Source organism: Phalaenopsis equestris, unplaced genomic scaffold (assembly GCF_001263595.1).
Source record: "Phalaenopsis equestris unplaced genomic scaffold, ASM126359v1 Scaffold000022, whole genome shotgun sequence".
NCBI classification, from domain to species: domain Eukaryota; kingdom Viridiplantae; phylum Streptophyta; class Magnoliopsida; order Asparagales; family Orchidaceae; genus Phalaenopsis; species Phalaenopsis equestris.
Window position 1 is genome coordinate 853,626 of NW_018164464.1, and position 25,279 is coordinate 878,904.

Genomic DNA, 25,279 nt, shown 5'->3' on the forward strand with positions numbered 1-25,279 from the left:
TTAGATCCTGAAATAATTACCAAATAATTTTAGATAATTTAACTCTAATTTAACATTCATCTTATTAAATGATTTGATATGTAAATAATCAGGAACTGGGTGATATGTATGTAAATATGCTCTTGAATTTATAGACATGAAAATCCTTGTTCACATAAACACCCCTTCTAGCCAGATAACAATTTAGAGTATTAGACGTGCACTTATTCGTGGTATAGTTTGTCCCCCTTTTGAACTAATGCACTTTATTCAAGCTCGATTAAGACCCAATTATATTCGTTCAAATTAGTAAATAAATTAACCAGAACAATTTTGAAAACTTGAATGTTGAATAACTGAACATGAAAATATTCGAACTTATTTATTTATGTTCACGAACAAATTTGTTTGTTATTCAACGAGTAACTTGTTGAATTCTCGATAGTAAGTTTGAACATAACTCGTATTATGTATGATGTATTATTAAAAAAAAATTGATTAACTATTTAATTGTAGAAATTGCAATATATTATTATATCAATAATATTTAATTCTTAATTATATATTTATTTTATTATTAATTATTAATTTTTTTTAAATTAACATAATGAAATTCTGAAAGTGAACATAATTTTATTCATTCATTTTTATTATTTTTGATCTGATTGTCTTTGATTTTTCTTAATTATTTATATAATTGATGAATGATTTCACATTATAAGTTAATTTCTACTATTAGTTCATTTAATTTTTTTTTTTGCTTTTTTTTTCAATATATTTTTTTTCTATATTAGAGTTTCTTGTGACAATATATTTATTATATTCATTTGTTTATATAATTTATTTAATTGCTTACTTATTTAAGTTTATAAAATCATTTATTATAAATTTTATTTGAAAATCTAGCTCATTTAAATAGTCCCACTTATTATAAACAAATCAAGTATAAATCAAATTCAAATAATGACAAATTTAAAAGAATCAAATTCGAACAATATGTGAAAGCTCGCTTGAACTCAAGTCGAACAAGAACAATTTAGGGTGTGTTTGGGGCAACTTGTGCGTTTCACGATAAATCTATTTATCCTGAAACGCGGTCTGCGGGTCAACTGCGGGGTTTCGACCCGCGGTCTGCGTTTAGTATAAAAATGAAACCGCATTTTTGGATAAGCGGGCAAAACGCACGATCCAAATGATACCAAATAATACCGTGGTGTTTTCAAAACGCCCACGCATAAGTGCTGCCTCAAACTAGCCTTTACAATTATAAAAGCCAAGTCCAAATTATGTTGCGTATTTTGGCCCATTTGGTTGTCTTTGGATCAAGTCCGATTATCCCAAAGAACCCAATCTTCCATATTTATTGATGACTCACTCAGTTACTCTCCCTCCTGTGCTGAATCGTTTGGTATGACGTCCATTTATCAAAAGTTCAGAACTTTAAAAAGCTGGAATCTTTACCGATGATCAGAAGTTCAGTTATTTGAAAAATGGAGTGATCGAATAAAAAATCAATTTTTTGAGCAATACTTTTCAATCCCAGCCATGGCTTACATTCCCCCTCACAAGCGGCATCACAAGGATGGCGACCGATCAGCTCCCACCCCTTCACCAATTCCCATCTCTCTCAACCCACGCTTCAAGGAAACCCTAAATCTCGGTTCTAGTCGCCGTCGGCAAGATCGCCATGGTGCCGGAAAGATCGTATACGCCGCAGATTCCATCTTCCGGTGGTGGCCTGTCGGTGCCGCCGCCGACGGCGACCCTATCCCTGTCTCTTTCCGGCTAGAGCCTTTTGACTGGGAGACCATAGAGCAGAGGGATGGTGAAAAGCCGCTGGTTCTCGTGAGCGGCGGGGGATTGGAGGAGAGTGCTGGTGAAGAGCAGGATACGACGCCTTGGGTTTCGATAACGGAGAGGGTGGTGCCTGACTTGATCGCGGCTGCGGCGAGTGCGAGAGACGAGCTGAAGCATGGTGGAGATGAGGAGGCGAAGCTGTACTTTATGGCTAAATCTGGAAAGAATGTCTTCCCTGGGTAAGATGAGATGGTTGCCTTTGCACGAACCTAGAAGAAAAGTAAATCTTTTGTTGAATTGTGGTGGAAATCGCAAATCACTCTTCTTTGTTATGTTTTGCAGTTTTTTGTTTGTTTGTTTTTAGTTTTCTAGTTTGGATTAAGTGTAGAGTAGGATTGTTAACTGTCTTATTTCGAGCCGTGTTGGGATCGGCTTAAAATCGGCTCTAGAAAAAAATTGATTCAAAATATTAGCTTGTAACTCGGCTTGTTTATTTCTATCAATTCTCGTTCCGAGCCAAAATTTGAATAAAATTTTGAGAGATTGATGATCTTCGAGCTAAATTCAATAAATTCATAGCTCTAACATCACGAGCGTTGTTAAGTATTCGATTTCAAGCTGATCTGGGGTCTTTTATTTTGATCTGAGCCAAAATTCATATTAATTTTTGATCGATTAACAATCTTCGAGCTAAATTCAGATTTAAAAATAACTAGGGTTTAATATAAGGAAGATTTACACTTAATATAATCTTAAGTGAGGGTTGGTGTAGAGTAAAACAAAATTTAATTTTGAAGACACAATTAGGGAGATATTGTGATGTGGGAGGTGGTTCGTTGAGATTGCGTGGAATTGCAGATCCAGCTATGGTCCTGAGCAATTTTGGATCTGTGCTTCGGGATCACGAACAATAACGCAATTCTGGGTTCTAAACAGTCACAAGTCCGCTTGCTTATCAAATTCAATAAAATTTGTTTATCTGTTTTGATTTTTGTTTTCCTTTTCTTTTCAGGATTTTTACATAACAACCACTCAAAATATTTGATATAACATTCTAACCAACTAACTAGACTTATTTCCCATCAGAAAATTATCTACGAGTTCGTTTTATAGTTTGAAGGCAGCTAGCTTTTTTTTTACGTAATTTGAGGATTAAAGATTTCTGCCCAAGGACTTGTTGTATTCTCTTAGGGTCTGTTTGGCGCAGCTGCAGCTGCGCAACCTCAGAAAGCTGCTGCGGGGAAGCAGCTGCGGGGAAACGGGCTATCTGTTTGGTGCAGCTGTGTGAAAACAGATGTGGGGCAGCTGTTTCTGAAGAAATGACCAAGGTGTCCCTGTTTGGTAAAACTGTTTAAAAAATTTATGTATATATGTAAAAAATTTAAATATGTAATTGCAAATTGTATTTGTAATAAATATATTTTATGGAATATGATAGTCAAACAATAAAAACATCTCGAGTTTGCTATATAAATATTAAGGCCAAATCACTACTAATCAGACTGAGCATTGTAGCAAAAAACATGGTTTGAACTAGTTCAGTTTCAACCACAGCATAATTATGAAAATTAATTTGTCAACACTAGCAATAACCTTTCAGAGTAGTTCAAACTTCATTGGGTCATAAAACAATTTAAGACCTAAACTATACATATTTATACACACAATAAAATGATCCATCCATATTAAAAAGATATCTCAACAGCTCTACAGAAGATAATAACATTAAAAGCTATTTCAACAGCTCCATCCATATTAATTCAGAATGAACTCTGAAGCTGATATGATCATAGGTTCTTAAGATGAACTCATAAATACAGCAACATATTTCTTAACAGAAAAATCGTGCATTAAGATGAACTCAAATCTACATTCTACATCCATTTTGCACAGCAGAAAATAAAAAAAAGATTGCAGAAAATAAGTGAAAAATCCCTCCAACGATGGAAATCAAATTTGCAATGAACACAAATGCGAGAAAACAAATCCCTTTCATACATATGCCAGAGAAATCCTTATAAAATATTAAACTCCATACAAAATTCAGATCGCAATGAACACAAATGAGAGGAGATCAAGAAAACAAGTGATCGCAAAACAAATGAGAGGAGATCGCAATGAACTCCATATTTCCATCGATTACAGGTGATCGATTACCTGGCCGAAGGCGAGAGGCGAGAGGCGAGAGGGCTGGTCGAGACGAGATGGGAGGGCGCGGCAATGAACTCCATATTTTCATCGATTACAAGTGAAGGCGAGAAGAGATCGATTACTTGGTCGAAGGTCAAAGGCGAGAAGCGAGAGGGCTGGTCGAGGCGAGAGGAGAGGGCGCGGTCGTGGGGGAGGGCGGGAAGGCGAGAGGCGAGACGGGCGCGGGAAGAAGAACGCTAGGGCAGAGGCGGCAATTTGGGGGATTTTTCGGGCGAAAGCAGGTATTTAGCGGGCGAAAGCTGGGGCCGCGGGGTCAATCCCGTGGCCCGCTTTCCGCCCGCTTTGACGTCCTTCTGCCGCGAAGCCGAGGGCCAAACAATAACATCTCGAGAGCCAAACAATAACTTTTCACGATTTGTTACCGCGCCGCGTGATAAAAGCTGCGCCAAACAGAGCCTTAATTTTACAAGTGGTGTGTCTGTAGTTTATTCAGGAATTGGTGGTGTAACCTCCTTAACGTCCTTACCTTGCCCTTTGTGGTTCTCCACATTTTCTTTTGCCTGAACAACCGCCTTATCCCCCTTCCAAATATCGTCAAACTCCCGTAGTTTCATTCCCATGTTATTCCACAACCACCTCTCCGTTAAATTCATCTCTTATCATCTTTTAGGAATCCCAGAATGATGTCGTCACCTGCAAACATGCTTACCCCCCTTCCAAATGTTGTCAAACTCGAATATTCTTGTTCCCTTCTCATTCTACGACCACCTCGCTAAATCCACCTCCTAAACACCTTGTAGGAATACGACCACCTCGCTAAATCCACCTCCTAAACACCTTGTAGGAACTCTTAAATGGTGTCATGTAGTATCAGAGCTCTGTAAACCAAAATTTTTTAGGGTTTTGTTTTTCCTACATCTAAACTTAAAATTTAATAACTTAAACCTCCACAAAAAGCCGCCTCGACACCCACCAACAAAATCCTAAGCACTCAATCAATCTTTGATTTACAATCCTACATATGTCAAAATCTTGACCAGTAGAAAAATACAAAATATTGGCTACGAGAAACACTGAAAGAGGTGTCTAGAAGCCATCAGCTGCAATAAAAATTTATTGCATTTGAGAGGCGACAACCTGATAATGTCCGCATAGCCACAACGGTGACTCGCAAGATCAAGATGAGGAAGTGAATCTCCTTCACCAAAAAGCTTTAAGTGACGAAGAATCGGTGCCACATCGATTTGGCAATAAATATTAGAGAAGAAGCCAAGAGGAGTAAAGATGAATTTATCAAATTTTGAAGGTTGTATGGATTCAAACAATTTTTTCGAGTGACTCTAAACAGTAAAACAAATTTCTGAGTACGGAAGGTGTTCCTCAAGAAAAAAAAAGTTAAATTAACAATCATTAAAGTCAACAAGGATGCTTCTTTATGGTGGAAAAAATTAAAGCATCTTTGACAGTAGAGATGAAAGAGTAAGATAATTAATTAGTTTAAGATGAAATGGGAAATTTTGTGCAAAGACCTTCTCTCATATTATTGAGAAGATATATTTATAGAACTCCACAACTTGTGCTGGAGAGATTCTTCTATGGAGAAGTACATAGTTGAGTTCGATCATTTAATGTTGGAACGTGAGTTGGATGAATCTAAAAAGCACATAATGACGAGGTAACTTGGATAACTAAGATAATCTATCAATATTCGGTGAAGTTGTTGTCGTATTGGTCCCTACTCGATGCACACATTCTAGCTTTAAATGTAAAAAAAATAGCAACATCACCTGGTAATCGTCACATCTTATATACACAGTCAGCCATAAGATCAAACAAGAAAAGTACACCCAAGCCGACCCCTCCTGAGGAAAAATCATTTTTGAGTGGTAAAATGGTGAAGATCACTGACACTCTAAAATTTGTTTCAGCCAGCAAGTGTTTTAAGTGTGATGGTTTTGGGCATATTGTATCCGATTGCCCAAATAGATTGGTGGTCTCTTTCATTGAGAAGCGAGCAGCTGAAGAAATAGATAGTGACACAAAAGAGAATGAAGATGTCAGAGTGGAGTATCAGCTTCCAACCAACGAGGGAGAGATGTTGATGATTTGATGAGTCCTTCAAGTTGAGCACATGACGAAGCAATATTGGATTGGCAACATCTTTCTTACCATTTGCATTGTGAAGGGAATTATATGCAATATCATTATCAATGGATACAGTCACGAGAATGTGTTGTCTACCCAAATGATCGACAAGTTAAACTTGGTCACACAAGAACACACTCGACTTTATTCTATATCTTAGTTAAAGAAATGGAATATGATCATTGTTGATAGAAGATTTCTCATGAAATTTTATATTGGATACAAGTTCTAGGAGCAAATGTGGTGTAACATGGTACTCGGGGATGTGTGTAATGTCCTATTAGTCGTCCTTACTATACGATCGTTACACATATGATTATTACAAGAGCATATATTCTTTTTAGCAAAGATGAAAAGTGCATTGTACTCTCGTCTTGAAAGGACTCTAACCAGACCTATGCGCATTTAATACAAATGTATGTATCATTCAACTAATATTAATGATTTAAGTCCAAGATCATTTCCATGAGGATTTAAGTAAACGTCAATTGAGAAATTTTAAATTTCAGAATTTAAGTACTAATTCACAAACACTACTTTTTATTCAATTAAGAGAAAATTTATTTTTTTTTTGAAAAATTTCTAATAATAAAAAATCAAATAAAAATCTTGATTTGTAAATTATCAACACAGATTTCAGAAATTTTAAATTTCAGAATTAGGTTATTGTCAATCAAGAACAAAATTAACTTCTAGTCTCTATCAATAACTAAAACCCTAATTCTAAAGACCCAAAGAATTATATGCATGTGCACTTTAAAATAACAGAATGGAATTTTCTATCTCCCTATTTGATTTGTTAGAGTTTAGTAGGTATACATCCATTCTGCAAACCTTAGTTGCTTTACTCCATTTATTCATTTGGACTTCGTTTATAGCACAACATCATAATTCATTTTAGACACATGAATAATTATTCTACATGCTAAATTAGATTAGAAGAAAAATAACTATTTATTTGCATTATTATGATATGAAACAAAACAATTTTCCACAAAAATTAGGGTAAACAATTTCATCAAAACAAAACACAATTTTAATACATAAAGATAAGCACCTACAATTCGAGATGGAGGCGATCTCTCCCAAATTCTTGCCCTATGGCTCAAGACAATAATCTCACATCATAATCCTAACCCTAAACATGTTAGCCTTATTTATACCGCATAATAATAAATAATAAAAGTGTAAATTGCCCTTAGGCGCATAAAAGACTAAGTTGACCTTATGCGTCGGTCTAACAGATTCTAGCACGAAAACTCTAAGATATATTTAATCTACTTGATAATTAATAAATTCAAATACCCAAGCACTTAGCCTAACATGCTCTTCAACAAAAACCTATAATTTTTTTCATTTCAACCACACAAATACAAAGCACGATACAAGAATCCAAGAAGGTAAAAAGGAAATAATTAACCTGACTCTCTTAATTATAATCTCCAAATTGCTCTGTGATGTCATCCCCAAATCTTTCTCCTTGCTCCCATTCTCTTCCTTGCATTCTCACATTTTCTTTGGGGCTAGTGGCACATGCTCACACTCTACTTAATACTCCCTCAAGCCTCCCATATAACACACTCATATACACTCTTAAACCCCAATCAGTACTTCCTGTATGTCCACAACTCCTCTTCCCATTTTGAAATTTTGAATTAAAGTCAAATAACTGCTTGATTTGGCATCATGCCATGGCACTCTAGCTACATCATTGCGGCACTGGCACAGCGCAGCGAGGCTTTAGTGTCAATGCTACTGTGTTGAGCTCTCTAGCTTTTGGCTTCAAGTGCAATCCACGTTAGCGTTGTGACACTATGGAGCCTAGTGTTGTGGTGCTTGATAATGACGCTGTGACGCTCTGGTCTAGCATTTTGGCTCATTGCTCTTGGGAATCTTGTTGGGAAAATCTCTAACATAGCGTTGTAGGGTTGAGGTTGGTATTGCGACACTGTCACTTCAACTTCTAAAATCTTTAATATTTTTCTCTTATAGGTTTTCCTGCAGACAAAACAAAAATTAAAGCAATATTGGTAGCAAAAATATGAAGTTATGATAGATATTAAGAAACTTTTTGGTATTTTTCTCACTCAATAGAGTTAGAGGTAATGGGCATTCATAAGGAGTATGAGCATGTGGTGGCATGAACTATATTTTTGCATGTCTTGAAAAGAGTACTAGCAGGACTAGCATTGATTGTCCAAGTGTGCAATGAGCTCGAGGAGTTGATACCAGATATATAGCTGCTCTACTAAGAGGATTTCAAGATTTTCGGACGTGTAATCTACCTCCTAGGTTGTCATTGCTAAGGAGTGTCTAATGTGCCATCACTTCAGGTACAGATGAGGAGTTTTGAGCTATTGTTGGAACGTTCCATAGAATAAGTTGGATACCAAGTGTTAGTTCAGTTCAAGAGTGCAGTTCCAGAAATGTGGCTAGATATGCGTGTTAGACTGCTACTTTGAAATTTTTTGTAAGTGTTTTGTGAGAAAAAATATTAGACAATGACATCCGGGTGTTTTCAAATGAGATAAAAAGCCTCTTCTTGACCGGGAGAATGACGCATGAGCTGGCTCCACAGGATTTAGTGGTCACAAGAGCATGTCATCACTCAAGTGTACCCTCCTCTCCATCTGCATATCACCGTTTGTGCTTTTGTCGGCTGTTTTCAATGCGGACAGCAGTCGAACGGCCTATCTCCCTTTCAATCGGCATCAAACTCCCATATTTTCATTCCTATATTATTCCACAACCACTTCCCCGCTAAACTCACCTCCTAAACACCTTCTAAGAACTCTAGAATGGTGTCATCGTCATCGAACGCCCTTATCCCCCTTCCAAACGTCATTGAACTCCCACATTCTCATTCCCTTGTTATTCCACAACCACCATCCCTCTAAATCCACCTCCCAAAATACTTATTGGGACCCTAAAACTGTGTCAGCTTTTTTCCATGGTTAATTGATCATTACACTAATTCCAACTATATATTTGATCTTGGCTTTATTAATGCTCCTCCATTTTATCCTCTTCTTATGGTTGTTCTCTGCCATTTTTTTATATGCCCAATTCATCCAGTTCTATTTTTCATTTCTTATCTTCAATAAGTGTTGTTTTTGTTGTATAACCATTCTTACTCAATCTTAAGTTTATTTTAATGAATAGATTCATTTCTTTTAGAGCTTGTGATTACATTCACAAGTTTATGTGTTGGATTTGTAAATATAAAAGAATGGTGTGGTGTGTAAGCAGATGCTCCTTTAATTTTTTCATGTTGTATTGTTTGCGGGATTAATGGAGATTTACAACCAAATACAATTCTCAGCGCATAATAATTACAATAACATGGACCAAAATAGAGTCCAATCAAATTAATGAATTGTTGGTTTCTTTTTCACTGCAGAGGTTCTTCAGTTAGCCTCGATTACATCAAGAAGGCTGCATCTGCACCAATTAATTCTACCAACAAACTGCGCAAAATATTCTGTACAAATGTTCCACATTCACACATGGAAAATGCCCAAATTACGGTTGCTCCCAAAATTGGTCTTTCATTTCACTCTCAGAAAGACCATTATCATATTCTGGTATTTGCACATTTAATTGTTTGTTTTCTATTAGTGCAGAGATATCCTTACTTTTACACTTTTATCTTTTTAAATTAGATTTCTGATAAGCACAGACCAGATTTAACAATTACATGCAAGTGTACCATTACAGAGAGTGGACAACTAAGATTGTACAAGGTAACCATTTTTTTTTCTTATGATTTCTTATAGGGGCTTTGGTTTATAATGCAACTCTTTTGTGAGATCATATATTATGTTTAATTGCATATTTTTATTAATTGTGGAATCAAAACTTCATTAACTATCTTGAATGAGACTTGTCCGTTTGGGGCAGCTTATAAGTGCGGGCGGCGTTTTGAAAACGTCGCCGTACCTTTTGGTTCGCGCGTTTCGCCAGCTTATCTGAAATTGCGTTTCGGTTTTTACACTAAACGCAGGACGCGGGTCGACCCCTGCGGCCGTCCCGCGGTCCGCGTTTCAGGATAAGCAGCTTATCCTGAAACGCACAAGCTGCCCCAAACGGACCATTTAGAATTATTCAGGATAAGCAGCTTATCTTGTTTTAATTTAGAATTATTAAAAGTTGAGGGTTCATTTCAACAATATGAAATTTCTAACACAAAGCTTTGAATAGATGTTATCATAAAGTCTTAAATAGAGGCTACCACAAAGTTCTAAATAGATGTTTTTGAATGGTGGTTGATTTTTAATATTATAAAATGAAATTTTTGTTATATAAATTATATAATCTTTAACTACAAAGCATCTCACAATAAGAAAAACCAAGAAGAAGGCATAAAAAGAAAAAAAGAGAAGAGGAGTGTCATTAAAGAAGAAAAGAAAAGAATTTTTTTCAGAGTGCTTGTAAACAAGTTCTTTGGTTTCTTTAAGAAGGAAAAGAGTGTTGCTATTAGCCATTCTAGCAAGAGAAAAAGCTCTTGATCATAAGTAATAGTAGTCCTAATTTGAACTCTTGTAATAGAGGGGCAATGACAGTATCTCTTTCTTCATGTTTAGCCCTTGTTTTCATGCATGGTTTAAGTAGTATAAATGTAAATATCAAAGTTTAGTTGTTAGTTTTGTAAATACGTACAAATTGTGTGGAATGTATGTAAATCTTCCTTTTTCGTTTTGCATTGTAGATTGAAGAAAATATAGTGCGGCATCTGGTGGCTGACATTTCTTGCCTCTACAAGAAGCTCGATCTTCGGCTTTTTCTGTTCACCAGAAGAAAAATGAAAATCATAGATGTGAGACATTTGTCATATTGCGTAATTGTTAACTAAATTTTGCTTGCAAAACTATTTTTTTTTTTTTAATTTCTAACCTTCTTCCCAGAATGAGGAAAATGAAGCTCTAAACAAGATAGTAATGTCTGCTATAATAGATCCAGATGTGAAAGGAGGGCTCAGATGGCCTATAGGTAAGCAATATTATGGTGAGCGGTTCAGTGTTGTGGGAGCTTGGCATACCAAATGTATTACTTTAAGGAGCGATAAGATGAGGCTCGTCCTAAGGCACGCTGATCGATTTGATTATATGAAGTCGACTGGAGAGGTTGCTTCTGAATTATCTTTGAAAATGATTGAAATTGCCAGGCTCTTGAAGGTGAGTTTTGTGTGGCATTTACATAAATACCATCAAATTCTTTTCTTTTTAAATATCTAACATAAAAAATTTCCTTTTTGCATTTTTACCGCCCAAATCTTTTAGGAGAATACTTATGTATGTACATATTTCACACCTAAACTTTCATATTTACTTGCATTTTGGTGCTTTAAACCTATGCATAAAAAGTATATTTCATGTTAAGAAAATGGCAATAGTGTTTTCTTTTTTGATGTAGGTGTAAATATAAAAGTTTAGGTGTGAGATATGTAAATACATAAGAATTGTTTGCCATGTATGTAAATGCCCCATCTTTTATATCACATGAAGAATACCAATATTTTAACTTTTAAAAAGTAAAATACACATTTTCATGTGTAGATAAGGTGACACGTGTAAAAAATAAAAGTTTAGGTGTTATATGTAAATACATAAGAGTTATGTATGTAAATCTTCCTTTCAATTTTTTCTTGTGGTCTCTATAAAGGAGATTTTGTGTTGCCATTTTTCCATTGCCATTATTTTCTTCATGCGCATATTGAATTTTATTGTGACTAAAGATGATTAATGTTTTTATGGAGTTGAAAATCAACCTTTAAACATACTGGATCCATTATTTTATGGTAATAATTAGGTATTTATTCGAGCTTGAGCTCGGTTATTGAAAGCCTCTTCAAGCTCGATTTGAGCATTTATAAATGTGTTAGAGCTCAAGCTCGTTTAAAATACTCTGTTTGAGTTCGGTTCATATTGGGTTTATTGAACTTATTAACAAGCAGCTTTTTAACAAATTAAACGAATCATGTCGAATAAAGCTTGTTGAGCGTAAAAAATAAATATTTAAGGGCATTTACATATACAGCACCCAGTTCTTATCTATCCATATATTTCACATTTAAACTTTCATATTTACAAACATCACTGAAAGCTTCAAAATCATATTAAAAATAGCACTATTACCGCCTTTTAAAAGTGAAATACACTTTTTCATGGATGGGTTTTAAGCACCTAAGTGTTTAGGTGTGGGTTATGTAAATTCATAAGAATTGTGTGCTAGATATGTAATTTTTCCAATATTTAAATAATACTATTCATGAACTAGTTGTAATCAAGTTCTTAACGAGTTTATTCATAAGTCTTAAACCACACTATGCATGAACATAAATGAATTGAACAATAATCTGTTCAAGTTGTTCATTTATCAACTGAATAATTATGAAATTGCTCGAGCTTTTTCGATTAGATGATCTTGAGCAAACTCTTATCTACTCGAGCAATGAATAATTTGTTGGATACTTTGTTCATTTACATTCCTATTTTTTGGATTTTGGATTGTCTTGTGTAAACACGCCTAGAGAGTTAGAGTCAAGTGAATGAGAGAATAAAGTGAAACAAGAGTTATTGTGGAGAAAACCGGGGTGTTCCCTTTATCGTTTTTTTGCATCTTATTTATAGAGGCGTATTATGTACAATTACAGAAAGGAGGGAACATTTGTGGGAATTGTTCTTAATATGGTTAATACTCTAATAAATTATTTGGATTTCATTTCATATTGGTATTAAAATTTGAATTTTGATATGGAGGTAATTAGTTGATCGATTCTCTAGAATGCGATCATCTTGTGTTTGATCGGCCGAGGCGTTCGGTCGAATGACAACCTCATCCACCGCGGCAAAAGCAGTCGGGTCTTGTCGTTTCCTGTGAGATATCCGATAAAACTTGTTGCTAAGATGAGTTACGCCTCTCACCTTTTGTACATCTTGTCGCTATTAGGCGAGAGACCATTTCCAGAGCTTTGACATATCTTAAGTTTAGAGACGCAACTTCACCTGCTTCACCTGCTTGACGGTGACTTGTCGGTTTATTGTTTACCCTTGGGAGAAGTTTTTTATTTTTGGCTGTTCGTTCTCTTTGAGATTTGTGCCGGTAGCTCTAGTGCATACACTATTTATAATGAAAATGTCATTTTGTGGAGCATACTAAGGATGTATCTCTTTAATATTCTCATTTCAGATCTTTCCAGTATTTTAATTCTATTTCATTGTTGCTTCCGCTGTTCATCATTCAATTTCTGTGTTAAATTCTCGTAGGAAGGAGATATCGAAAGTAACCTGCTGGAAGTGATGGTTCAAGAGGTAGTGAAGCTGTTTTGGGATCATCTATTAAGGTGTAATGATTTAAATTCATCTTAGTTTATTTCATCATAGATTCAAATTCCTATGTATTTACATATCTGATACCTAAACTTTACTTTTTTACATTTATACCCGACATATCTTTCGCATATTATAAAAATACCACCATTTTAACTTTTAAAAAGTGCAATGCACCTTTCATGCCCGGGTGAGTGGCATATAAAATGTGAAATTTAGCTGTTAGATATGTAAATATGTAGGATTTGAGTCGTATTCATGTAAATCTTTCCTTTTTTTTTCAAATTTCATTCATTATTTTTACATCTACTTATTTTGCTTTTTTTTTTTTCCTCAGCTGAAGGTATGTTCTGATGAATCAGACATTCAGAAGGAAATTGTAATGGAAGCTATAGCTGAAAATATATGTTCTAAAACTCTCTGTAAATACATGTTTTCATTGTAGTGTTTTGTAAATTTTCTAAAGAACTTATAAATATTTTTCTGATTCTGCATATGAAATGTAGAGTGAGACTTTCTGCCTTATAAGATTTCAATTTTTTATATTTTGCATATTGTCACCTTCCAAAAGAGTCTTTGTGGGTGGTGGCAGCCAAGGACTTAAATTCTACTTTTCAGCCCTACGCCTAGCCGATGTGAGACTATTTGTTCGTGACATTCTTCTCCACCCAATCACGTGACGCCCTCGTCACGGATCGGCTCCACCGAGAATCCCACTGGACCATGGAGAGTCCACACACCTGACAGACAGTAATCTGTTTTGATACCATTTGTCACCTCCCAAAAGAGCTCTTGTGGGTGGTGGGCAGTCCAGGACTTAAATACTACTTTTCGGCCCTACACTTAGCCGATGTGGGACTATTTATCTGTGACAATATGTTTTCGATGTCATGGTGCTAAGAGTTCATTTTTGGCAACTTTTTTTCTGAAGATTTACATTCATATCACTCATTTTTTATGTATTTACATATCTAAGCCTGAACTTCAATTTTGGCATATCCACCATCTTGCATATGCTTGAAAATGTGTATTTTAGTTTTTGAAAAGTTAAGAATGGTGGCATTTTGCCGTGATTTGAATGTTTGTGTGATACATATAAAGAGAAAAGTGTATGTGTTAAGGCATGTAAATATGTGAGAATTGGGTGGTATGTTTGTAAATGCTTCTTTTTGGGAATATTGTCATAGATGCCACTCGATTCTTTCATATTTACATTTCTAAAACTTCAAATTTTACATAATCTTCTGAATTTTGATCATTTTAACCTTTGGTGTATTTTTAGTAATGAATATCGCCTCGACTTTGAGTTTATAGTTGACGTGTCATGAAGACATTATTATTGTATAAACGAAGCTTGATCCATTTTGAGCGATAAAAATTTTAAATTCAAATTCAAGATTATCCGTGGTCAAACTGACCGTTTTGGCAAATTGAACCCAACTGCTCTAAAACTAGTTCAATTCGGGTATAGTCAAGCTCAAATCAAGCTGTTGAAGCAGATTTGGAGGTTTTCAATCATTAATTGAAGGGTCAAATGAACTCTAATATTGATATATTTATAGTCAAATTGAGTATTTCGATGAGAGGAATCCAACAAGCTTATGATAACTCAATTTTGAGGCTATTAAGATACCAAAATCCTTAAAAATTTATATACGATTGAGGGGGATTTTGATGGACCATATGATCTGATGGTTAGAAAAGTTACAAGCCAAATACCAAATTGACCGTCCTCAAAAGACTATAATATATGCGGCATTTATACATACCTACCCAAATCCTATGAATTTATGTAACATATAAACTTTTTATGTTTATACCATCTCAATCTTTCATATCACAACAGAAACAACGATTACTATGACTTTTGAAGAGTGATACATTCCTTTTCATTCATTGGCAAGCGGCATGTTTGTAAAAGTTAAAATTTAGGGGTTAGATTTGCAAATATGCAGAAATTGAGTGGTAGGTTATATGCAAGTCTTTCATAATATATGTGCATGTAGGTGCTTTGTTATTCAAAAATCTACTTAGCTTGTAGCAATTATGCAAAGAGGGTCGTAATGTTAGGGTTTAGGACCTCTTTGTACGTATATTATAGCAAGAGTTATAGTAGATATGAGCTATAGGTAGGCTGGCTCGGGTGGTATGATTTATGCAGGCAGCCCAGCTGTAGGGGTGTAAACGAACCGAATACGAACGAACGGAGCTCGTGTTTGTGTTAGGTTCGTTTGAAATTACTTCTGTTTGAAATAAGCTTGTGTTTGAAATTATTTGTAAAGTTATCGTTCGTGTTTGGTTTGATTTGTTTAAAATATTTGAAATGTTTGAAATGTTCGAATTGTTCAAATTATTCGAATTATTTGAATTTGAATTGGAATTATTTGAATTGTTCGAAATCTTACAAATTTGTTTGTATTGTTCGAATTATTCAAAATTTTTCAAAAACTTGAACCTGTAAGAAATTAATGTTTAAACCTATATGAATCACAATCAAATGTAAAATAACTGAAGCACTGCTCACAATTAAACCATAATATCATATTTCATTCATAAAAAAATTAGATATAGAGACAATATACAATATTTCACTCCCGAAAACTAGGTTTCACTCAAAGAAAACTAAATAAAATTAAAAAAAAATATAATAAAAAATAATTTAAGAGACAAACCTGAAGCTAAATATGAAATTATAAAATTTAATATAACCTAAGAGGCGAACCTGAAGATCAGATTATAATTTATAGGATTTAATTTTTTTAAAATATGATAATTTTTAGAGTATATAATTATTTTTAAAATATGATTAGTTTTTTATATACAATGATTTTATATTTCGAACAATAACTATTCAAACACTATCGAACAAATAGTTGTTCGTGTTTGGTTCGTTTATAAATCGAACGAAAATAATTATTTGTGTTCTTCTCGTTTGCTTATCAAACGAACTAAGCACAAACTCTTCGACGAGCCGAACATGAACTGTTCTCAAACAACGAGCTTTTTTGACAGCCATATAGATAACTAAGAACCTCTCTATGCGACAAAAAAAGGGGTATTTACATTCATAACCCCCAACTCACATGCATTTACATATGTAACGCCTAAATACTAATTTTTATATTTACATCACACAAATCTTTCATATCACATAAGAAAAACCATCATTTTAACATTTAAAAAATAAAATACACCTTTTCATACACAGATAAGACGACATATACGTAAAAATTAAAATTTAGTTATTAGATATGTAAACACATATGAATATAGTAGTATGTATGTATTATTAAATTATTAGATATAGAACATACCCTAATATTTAAAATATATTTTAATTTCAAAATATATTTCTAAAACATATCAGAACATTCTGATATGATATATTCATCATCCAATCGCACGGCATCTGTGGGTACAATTGCTCAAGTCATCAAGCATTTGCTTCTTTAGTCGTGCTAACTACCATAATCACACAAAGCTAGAGATTGCAGTTGTCACAGATTAGATGCCCCATACAATCATATCCTAAACCACCCAAAAAAATAATAGATAATATATTCATATATTAATAAAGAAGAAAACCTCAAATGGAATAGATTCCCACTTGCCACTATATCTGGCCCCAGAGATCCTATGCTTGTCTTCATTGACAACTAACCCTGATTCTGAAATTGAGGGATAATATATATACTGCGTTGCAAGTGTTTCTTCTTATGCTGGACACTCTGAGGGACATATGACCACTTGGCTTTTCACTTGCAATTAAATATTATTTATGAATGTTCAGATGTTCGGTAGCTCGGTCGCAACCCATGTTCTGGGGAGATTTGACCCGTGTTCGGATCCAGGCAAGATTTGTTCGAATGCCGGCTCGATAGAATTTGTGGGAGACATTCACGAGTTTGCAACTCAAAGAGAGAATATTTTGGGGGAGCATTTGTTCACCAGTTTGTGGACTCGGATATGATGGATGTCGACTGTTTGGTTATTCGAAAGCTTTGGGCATGTAAAATTATGATAGTATGGTATAATATTTTGTATTGTTATGTATTATTGTATATATATATATATATATATATATATTTTTTGTGTAACTATTTATTTGGCCGAGTAAGCGTCGCCTTAAATGTATAAATAAAGATCTTATATATTAAGAGAGAATAATATATTCAATCAGATGCATAAAATTTCAACTAGGGCGTCTCATCAATTTTTTTCCCCTTGAGCAATAAAAATTTTTCTCTCCATCTCTCCTGGGGATACCTCTCTATTTATTTCTCTAACTTATCTTAGGGCTCTTATCTTGATAGTGCATATTCATGGATAATGTTGTGTTATCTACTAACCTCTCAGAACTTAACATATTAATGGATATTCAATAAATTTTTTTTTTCTCCATCTCTTGACGGGTGCTAGCTCATTTAGATGCTTGAGATAAGTTCAGCTTGGTGACCACATCATGATTTTGTAAAAAAGTCTGCAATCCCTACATCACATTACCATCACTTAGATGTATGTACAAACAACACATTATAGATGTTTGTTTAGAACCAGACTAGGTTGTAGTTAGAAATTTTGTATTGGTGATTATTGTTATGACATGTTTGTTAGCCATCATATTTTTTTGATCTTTTATGTGTTTACCAAGTTGGAGATTTATTCGCTAGCATATTTAGGATGTTATTCTTCCAGAGAGCTAGATCCAATAGAGTGGAGCTTGATTTATAAGTTAAACTAATAATTTTTATGCAGGTGCTCCTCTCATAGGACTTGACTCCTTGTTCATTGCATGTAATAACAATCTTTTATGCAGGTCAAGTCCTTATTTTCACACATTTCTTATGTACTTTTAGAATCCTAAAAGAGTATGTAATGAAAATAAGGTATGGGCATGACTTCCCATGGTACTTAACATAAGAAATTATGTGATAAGGATCATGAGTTATTTTGCTCGTGCCGAGTATCTTAATTCAAAGTTTATTTGTTATATAGATTTAAGATCAGACATTTATATGTAGAGCCTTACCATATTTTTCCTTTCTTAGGGTTGTAGCTGACTCAATGATGTTAGGCCTCTTATTTTTTATTTAGAGTATTTATTTCAATATTGAGTGTTTCCTGTTTGCCTTTCTTTGCTTGTGGTTTAACTGGGTACGACCACGATTAAGCTTATTAGGCAAAAATTTATTTATATGAAATCTTAATATTAAAAGTATTTACTCTTAATAAAATTTAGGACTAATACTTTCAAGATTTTATAATCAAAATTTTTATTTCCTATTTTTTTCTTGTTGTTTTTTTAGCTTGGATTTAAAATAATCATAATTGCTTGGATTTATCACTCGAGCATTTAATAGACCCTCTACGCTCAAGATTTTTTGGTTGATTGCATTCATATCACATGTCCAGAAGGAAAGTGTTCTCGCTGACCAAGCATATGCCCTATATGCTTAGGTTGTTTTGTCTAGCACATTTAAAGTGTTAGAGGTAGTCCCAACCATAATGGGATTGTGAGTCCTTGGTGGGGCTATTTATTTTGTAGCCTGGTCACCCACCCTTCTTTCCACTTTGTAGGCCTCCTCCCCATCATACCCTAAGTTGTTGTACGTCATAATATACCTTCTTATACCTAATTTGAGTCATATGAGCATAACTAGATTCTATTTTGAGTTTAGGGCTACTAAAATACCATAAACGATGCAACTCAAGGGTTGCTAACACGTGAATCTTGATTGAGTTGGGTTTACTTCTTTCCTAACTGAGCAAAATTAGATTTTTCATAGCTTGGGACTACAAATCTGTGAAATCTTAACATTATTATTTCTACCTGTTCAGGACTTTTCCTGCATATCGTTGGCTAACCACTTTGAGCCCTTTCTATACTCCTTTGTTTAGTCTTATAGTTGTTTCGTAGGCTCTCTTTGTTGAGGAGCGGGCAACCTATAAGGTTATAGTGATTCACCCTTTGCCCAGTAGCTTAGTGAACTCCCTACAGACATGAGATTTCCCCTATAGGAGTTGTAACAATCACCATGGGACCTATTCTTTTCATGAAGACAATCTTAAGCAAGCATAACCCATTTTATCAAACCTTTTCTGGGTATCTCCAATGATGTAATTGGTCACGAGGATACGTCGTCGTAGTAGTTCACTTTGACTCCAAAACAAAATAAATTTGATTTAATCTTTTGGTTTGGTTGCGAATGACTTTTTATAAGATTTTTTTCGTATATTTTCTTGGGTTGAGCATAATCCTATTTACTTTGGACCGTCCACCTCCAATTTATTTTACTAGAAATTTTCTATATAACTATCTTCATAACTACTTTTTTATTTCTTTAAAATTTTTGTCCACTTTCAAGCTTTCCATTCTTCCTTTGCTTTTCTAAGTAAGGGTGACCAAGAAAGATGGGTATGAAAATGACAAATGCTAAGAAGGCTATTTTAGTCAAAATAAAACGGGGCGCAAAGATACCTTTAATAAAAATCAATCAAATATAAATAAGAAAAAGTCTTAAGATATAAAATTTTATATAAGTTCGTGCATATTCACCTAGGCCGCACGATCTTTAAGGTTGAGTCATAAGTCCCAACACGGGTTAAATAAATTAATAATAACCTTAAATATCCACTTATGCACATGTCTGGTATCACGGTTTTGAAGTGCAAGTGAGTTAGGTGGTAGCAATCTGCAAGCAGGCTTGTAAGCCTATAAGAGTTGAGTTGGATTCCACTCATTTGAGGGAGTGAATTTCACAAGTTTCACTTTGTCTCCTTAGACTAGGTTTGAACTCCTTACACTTATAAGTATCCCTCACCTTAGTTTTGGTTTTGAGTTAAACTTCTCAACTTTTTTGCTAAAAGGTGAGTCCTCACCTTCGAAGCATCTTCACAATCTCGTATCATAATCTCGTATAGAATGTAATTAACTCTAATGTCTTGTCACTTCAGAGAACATGTATGCGAGAATAAAATATATCATATCTCACTGATATAAGGCAAAGGAAAAATTGCTGCCATCATAAACCTCGAATCTTGAAACTATCATTATGTGATTAAATCCATCATTGATTTGAATTTTATCTTTCGAAATGATATTTTATTCATGATATTGTATTTGGCCACAAAATGCAAAATTACAAATATCTTGTGTGGTCCACACATTCCCCCTCTAAAGGGAATGATACCCACTCCATAGCTAAGAACAATAGTTGCTCATCATGTTAAACTAAGGCATGAAAGATATGGAAACCATAATTCAATTATCCATTATACATCTCATGCACATCATTTATAAAATAATTTCCTTAATAAATTAGGATCAATTGTGGTTGATCACATGCTTGTTGTTAATTGCAATAACTAAATGCATTACCACTTAAAAAGGTTGACCGTTATTTGAACTTCCATTATTATATATAAGGATGAATTGTCAACTTAAAATTGCTACTAAAATAATTAAACTTATTAGCTCTTTTGATATTTGCACTGAATCTTCAAACATTATTAAAGCTATTTTTCAAAATCAACTTTTAAAATAGCATTTCATGATTTCTTATAATTATTCTTAAGCCCTCAATATTTATAAATCATTGAAATTAGCGCATTACAATGTGCATTAATTTGAATAGATGATAAGAGCTATGATAGTTCAAATATGAAGTCATAACTGTTTGTCTGTTTCCATATCAAATAAGTCTGTGGGAAAATTAAACGTGCCAAATCTATTTCTCACGCTCTCAAACCTATTTCTTACACGTTATTTTAGGACTAAAATTTCCATTAAACAACTTAATTCAGCGATTTTTGGCGTATTAATCGGCCGACTTTCTCATATTTTTTACCATAAAAAAAACATGTTTTTTTTCATTTTTGTAACGGAAGCAGTTGGTGTCATTCCATATAGCTTGTCTGTTGTGTCGACAACAACCATAACCTAACACCTCTAGGCTCTATATATATATATATATTCAAGTTACAGAGTACTGCCATTCATCTCTTTCTCAGCAGAAGAGAGGACACAGCACTGAGCAGCACAAGTTACCCATGGCAGCCATGATTCTCTTCTTCATCCTTATAATGACTATCCTTGTCATGATATTATTGAAACAGCTCCTATTCCCCACAAAAGCACCACCCTCCTACTACGGCCCCAAATCTCACCCTCACCCTCTCATAGGCTCTCTCATCCCCTTCTACCGCAACCGCCGCCGCCTCCTCCATTGGTACACCGAGCTCCTCACTGACTCACCATCCCACACCATCACTCTCTCCCGCCTCGGCGCCCGCCGCACCATCATCACCTCAAATCCCTCCAATGTGGAGCACATCCTCTCCACCAATTTCCCCAACTACCCCAAAGGCAAGGCTTTTACCGACATCCTCGGCGATCTCCTCGGCAGCGGCATCTTCAACTCCGACGGTCATCTCTGGCTCTCCCAACGAAAGCTTGCCAGCCACGCCTTCACCCTCCGCTCTCTCCGCGACCTCATCCACCACATCCTCCTCCCTGAGTTATCTCATCACTTTCTCCCATCTCTCATCCCCGATGGAAGAACAGTAATCGACCTACAAAAGCTCCTTCGCAGCTTCACCTTCCGCATCGTATGCCAAATGTTCGTCGGTCCGTTGTCTGCGGATCATTTACAGCTCGAGGAAGCAATGGATGTTGCATCAGCAATTAGTGCGGCGAGAGGATCTGCGCCTATCGCTCTCTTGTGGAAGGCTAAGCGAGCTCTGGGAATCGGCTCTGAGCAGCACCTATGGGAGGCTGTGGATCTCGTTCATCGCTTAGTGACCGACATTGTACTAAGAAATAGATCAGAAACAAAGAATCCATCCAATAGCTTACTTTCACGTATTCTTAAGAAAGGGAGGATATTTCATGGAGTAAAAGAGGAGATATGGATCCGAGATATGGTGATAAGCCTCCTCATGGCGGGGAAGGACACGACGTCGTCGGCGTTGACATGGTTCTTCTGGCTGCTTTCAACACATCCGAAGGTGGAAGAAAAAATATTAAATGAGCTTAAATTATGGATAAAGAGTGAGGAGGAGGAGGAGATGAGCTATGAGAGCTTGAAGGGACTGAAGTACTTGGAGGCGAGCTTAATGGAGACCATGAGGCTCTACCCGCCCGTGGCTTGGGACTCAAAGCATGCAGTTACGGACGATATTCTTCCAGATGGAACGTTGATTAGGAAAGGAGATAGAGTTACGTACTTCCCTTATGGAATGGGAAGGATGGAGGCAATATGGGGGGAGGATTGGAGAGAGTATAGGCCGGAGAGATGGATGGGGGAGTTGTTGAGGGTGTCTCCGTATAAGTTTCCTGTGTTTCAGGCGGGGCCGAGAGTATGTTTGGGGAGGGAGATGGCGATGGTTCAGATGAAGTTTGTTGCGGCGGCAGTTTTGCGTCGATTCCAATTAAGGTGGGTTGGAACAGAAACGCCGGTGATAGTGCCTCATTTGACTACCCTTATGGCCGGAGGTTTGCCGGTGGTGATACTAGAGAGGGGTCTTTAAACCCAACAATCATTCTTTCTTCTATTTTGTACACTATATTTCATTTTAAGTAATTATTTTAAATTAGAAGGTTCGGAAAATCTGCAAACAATAAATGTATCTCTTCATTTATTACTTATTATTATTATTATTTAATGAAAATGGGGTAGCTCAATAAGGGGATTCTCTCACACTCTTCTTGACTTTTCTCTCTCTCACTTGTTTCCTCACAAGCTCTCTAACTCCCGGGGCACGGAGCTGAACCAATGATGCACTCGATGAACAACTCAAATTTGGCTCAATTAAGACTGTGTCATGTTCGTTTATATTAGTAAATGAACAAGCTTGGCCAATTTTTAAAAGCTCAAAGTCTTTATGAATTAAACATGAACATAATCAGACTTGATCATTTATGTTCACGAACACACTCATTTGTTGTTCAACAATTAACATGTTAAATACTCAATATTAAACTCAATGATAGCTCGCATCATATAAGATACATTATTTAATAAAAATCTAATTAACTAGAATATTAGCTCGTTTGTTGATAGCATGATGAGAGCCCGTATTATAGATGATATAAAAATAATTGATAGTAAGTTTCTGCATGTTTTAAAGTTGTCATTTTTAGTTGTTTTGTCGATTTAGGCCAAGTCATGCTTAAATGCTGCACAAATTTATTCTACTAAAATCTCCTAAGAGAGAGATTTAGAGAAAAATGTGGAGGAGAAAAAAGTTCAATATAGTGTAGGGTTTATAGTTTATAATGCATAAATTGATAGCTGTCATCCAATTTGTAAAATTATTTATTGAATTTTTTTTGTTGAAAAATTTAAACAAGTCAAGCTTGAACGATATATAAAAGCTCGACATAAGTTTAAACCGAACAAAAAAACTTATAACCATACCAAGCCAAGTCCAAATTATGATATATTCGGCTCGATTAAACCTCGATCAGGCTCGATCGGGACATGCTTTCAAGAAGACAATTAAGGATTAAAGGCATACATACCACATAATTCTTATAAATCTAAATACGGAATGCCTAAATTTAACACTTTGATCTATAAAACTCCTTAATTATTAGCATATAATTTGATATGATTAGGAAATTAAAATATTTTATAAGTAAATATCTAAGTTTAGATGCTAGTCAAGCACACATAAACATATCACTCGACAATTTCATTGTTTTTTGTTATATATTCTTTCCTCAATGATAATCAATAAGGGAAGGAAATGAAACGGCAACTCCAATGCTAATAAATGGAATCTGCTCCTTCTCATTATACAGCAGATTTTGTCCCATTATTTGTAGTTCTGATACGTAGAAGTTGCAGAACAATGGAGGCCAAGCAGAAAAGAAACTCCATCACAAACTAATTGACAGAAAGCAGGGTCTCGTGAGCCACATGAGGCGTTTATATATAGCTCTCTTCTTCCTCATCCTTTCTCTTCTCCTTTATATTATCCTCTTATTTCTCCGAAGCTTTGGAATTATATAAGCTTTCAGAATCATGTGATCAAGCCGTCCTATGTTCATGCATGCCTGCGCACAAGTTCCACGTGCATGAATTTTTATTAAGTGGTGGATAACAGTGGTGATCAGAAAGCTTAATTTCTATGGCTGAGAGGGCAACATGAAAGAGGAGGAAGAAGAGAGCTATATTTAAACGCTCTCATGTGGCTTTTTCTTGCCATTTTTATATAATTATTAATAAGGGGCATATTCAACTATTCACGGGCCACTACATTTCCCACAAATCAGATGTATGATAATGTAGCGGTGGTTGTCCCGATGCTGCCCTGATGCACCATCCAAACCTTATAATTTCTCCATTTATATAAGTATATCAACAATCAATTGTTGTGTATTTTACATATTTAACTTTTAAGAGCTTTACCTTTCACGTTATATCATTCAATATTTTATGAAGGACTAAAAAAATACAATGTTGTGTCAAACCAAAATCATTTGAAATTATAAATTTTCTCTACTAATTGTTAAGAAAATTGCATTAATTGATTTTAAACATTCAAATAATAAATAAATTCAGTTTTTGATCAACTTTTTTCATTATTTTTATTAAGATGTAAATATATGATTGGGTGGTCATATATATAGCCGAGCAGTCATCTGGTCGGGCGGCCATGTATCTGAGCAACTATAAAGCATTGCAGGTCTCACCACCATCTTATAAAATTTTCCTTTTGGTATAAGCGGTATTTTTCTATTACACAATAGGCCTGAATCACTCCACTTCAACCAACCAACTTGAATTGGCTAATTACATCCCCATCTTTGCCACCAACATTTTGAACAATAGATCCGATATATCTAAAGTGTTCACACATTTTAATAATTTGAT

At 35.0% G+C, this 25,279-nt stretch overlaps 3 protein-coding genes across 4 annotated transcripts in view; 2 read left to right on the forward strand and 1 right to left on the reverse strand.

Annotated features, from left to right (window-relative positions):
- Positions 1-25,279, reverse strand: part of LOC110018425 (65-kDa microtubule-associated protein 3-like) — a 75,804-nt gene that overhangs the window by 42,501 nt on the left and 8,024 nt on the right. The gene's annotated exons all lie outside the window — the stretch shown is intronic.
- LOC110018428 lies at positions 1,341-14,116 on the forward strand. 2 transcript variants are annotated; one of them, XM_020715738.1, is made up of 7 exons: positions 1,341-2,015; positions 9,473-9,656; positions 9,735-9,815; positions 10,781-10,888; positions 10,977-11,246; positions 13,338-13,382; positions 13,738-14,116. In XM_020715738.1, the coding sequence occupies exons 1-7, from the start codon at positions 1,525-1,527 to the stop codon at positions 13,843-13,845; spliced, it is 1,287 nt and encodes a 428-aa protein (XP_020571397.1). In that variant the 5' UTR covers positions 1,341-1,524; the 3' UTR covers positions 13,846-14,116. The 2 variants fall into 2 exon arrangements, with proteins under 2 accessions (XP_020571397.1, XP_020571398.1); XM_020715739.1 differs by having other exon boundaries at positions 1,343-2,015; positions 13,338-13,414; positions 13,738-13,827.
- LOC110018426 (cytochrome P450 94B1-like) lies at positions 21,397-23,051 on the forward strand. Its single transcript, XM_020715736.1, has one exon. The coding sequence runs from the start codon at positions 21,450-21,452 to the stop codon at positions 22,926-22,928; it is 1,479 nt and encodes a 492-aa protein (XP_020571395.1). The 5' UTR covers positions 21,397-21,449; the 3' UTR covers positions 22,929-23,051.

Excerpts from the sequence above, each read along its gene's own strand:
- LOC110018428 (XM_020715738.1), top strand. The coding sequence starts at position 1,525 with ATGGCTTACATTCCCCCTCACAAGCGGCATCACAAGGATGGCGACCGA. Across the intron at positions 10,889-10,976 it reads GAAAAATGAAAATCATAGAT|AATGAGGAAAATGAAGCTCT; the intron begins GTGAGACATTTG and ends CCTTCTTCCCAG. Across the intron at positions 13,383-13,737 it reads TGGAAGTGATGGTTCAAGAG|CTGAAGGTATGTTCTGATGA; the intron begins GTAGTGAAGCTG and ends TTTTTTCCTCAG.
- LOC110018426 (XM_020715736.1), top strand. The coding sequence starts at position 21,450 with ATGGCAGCCATGATTCTCTTCTTCATCCTTATAATGACTATCCTTGTC.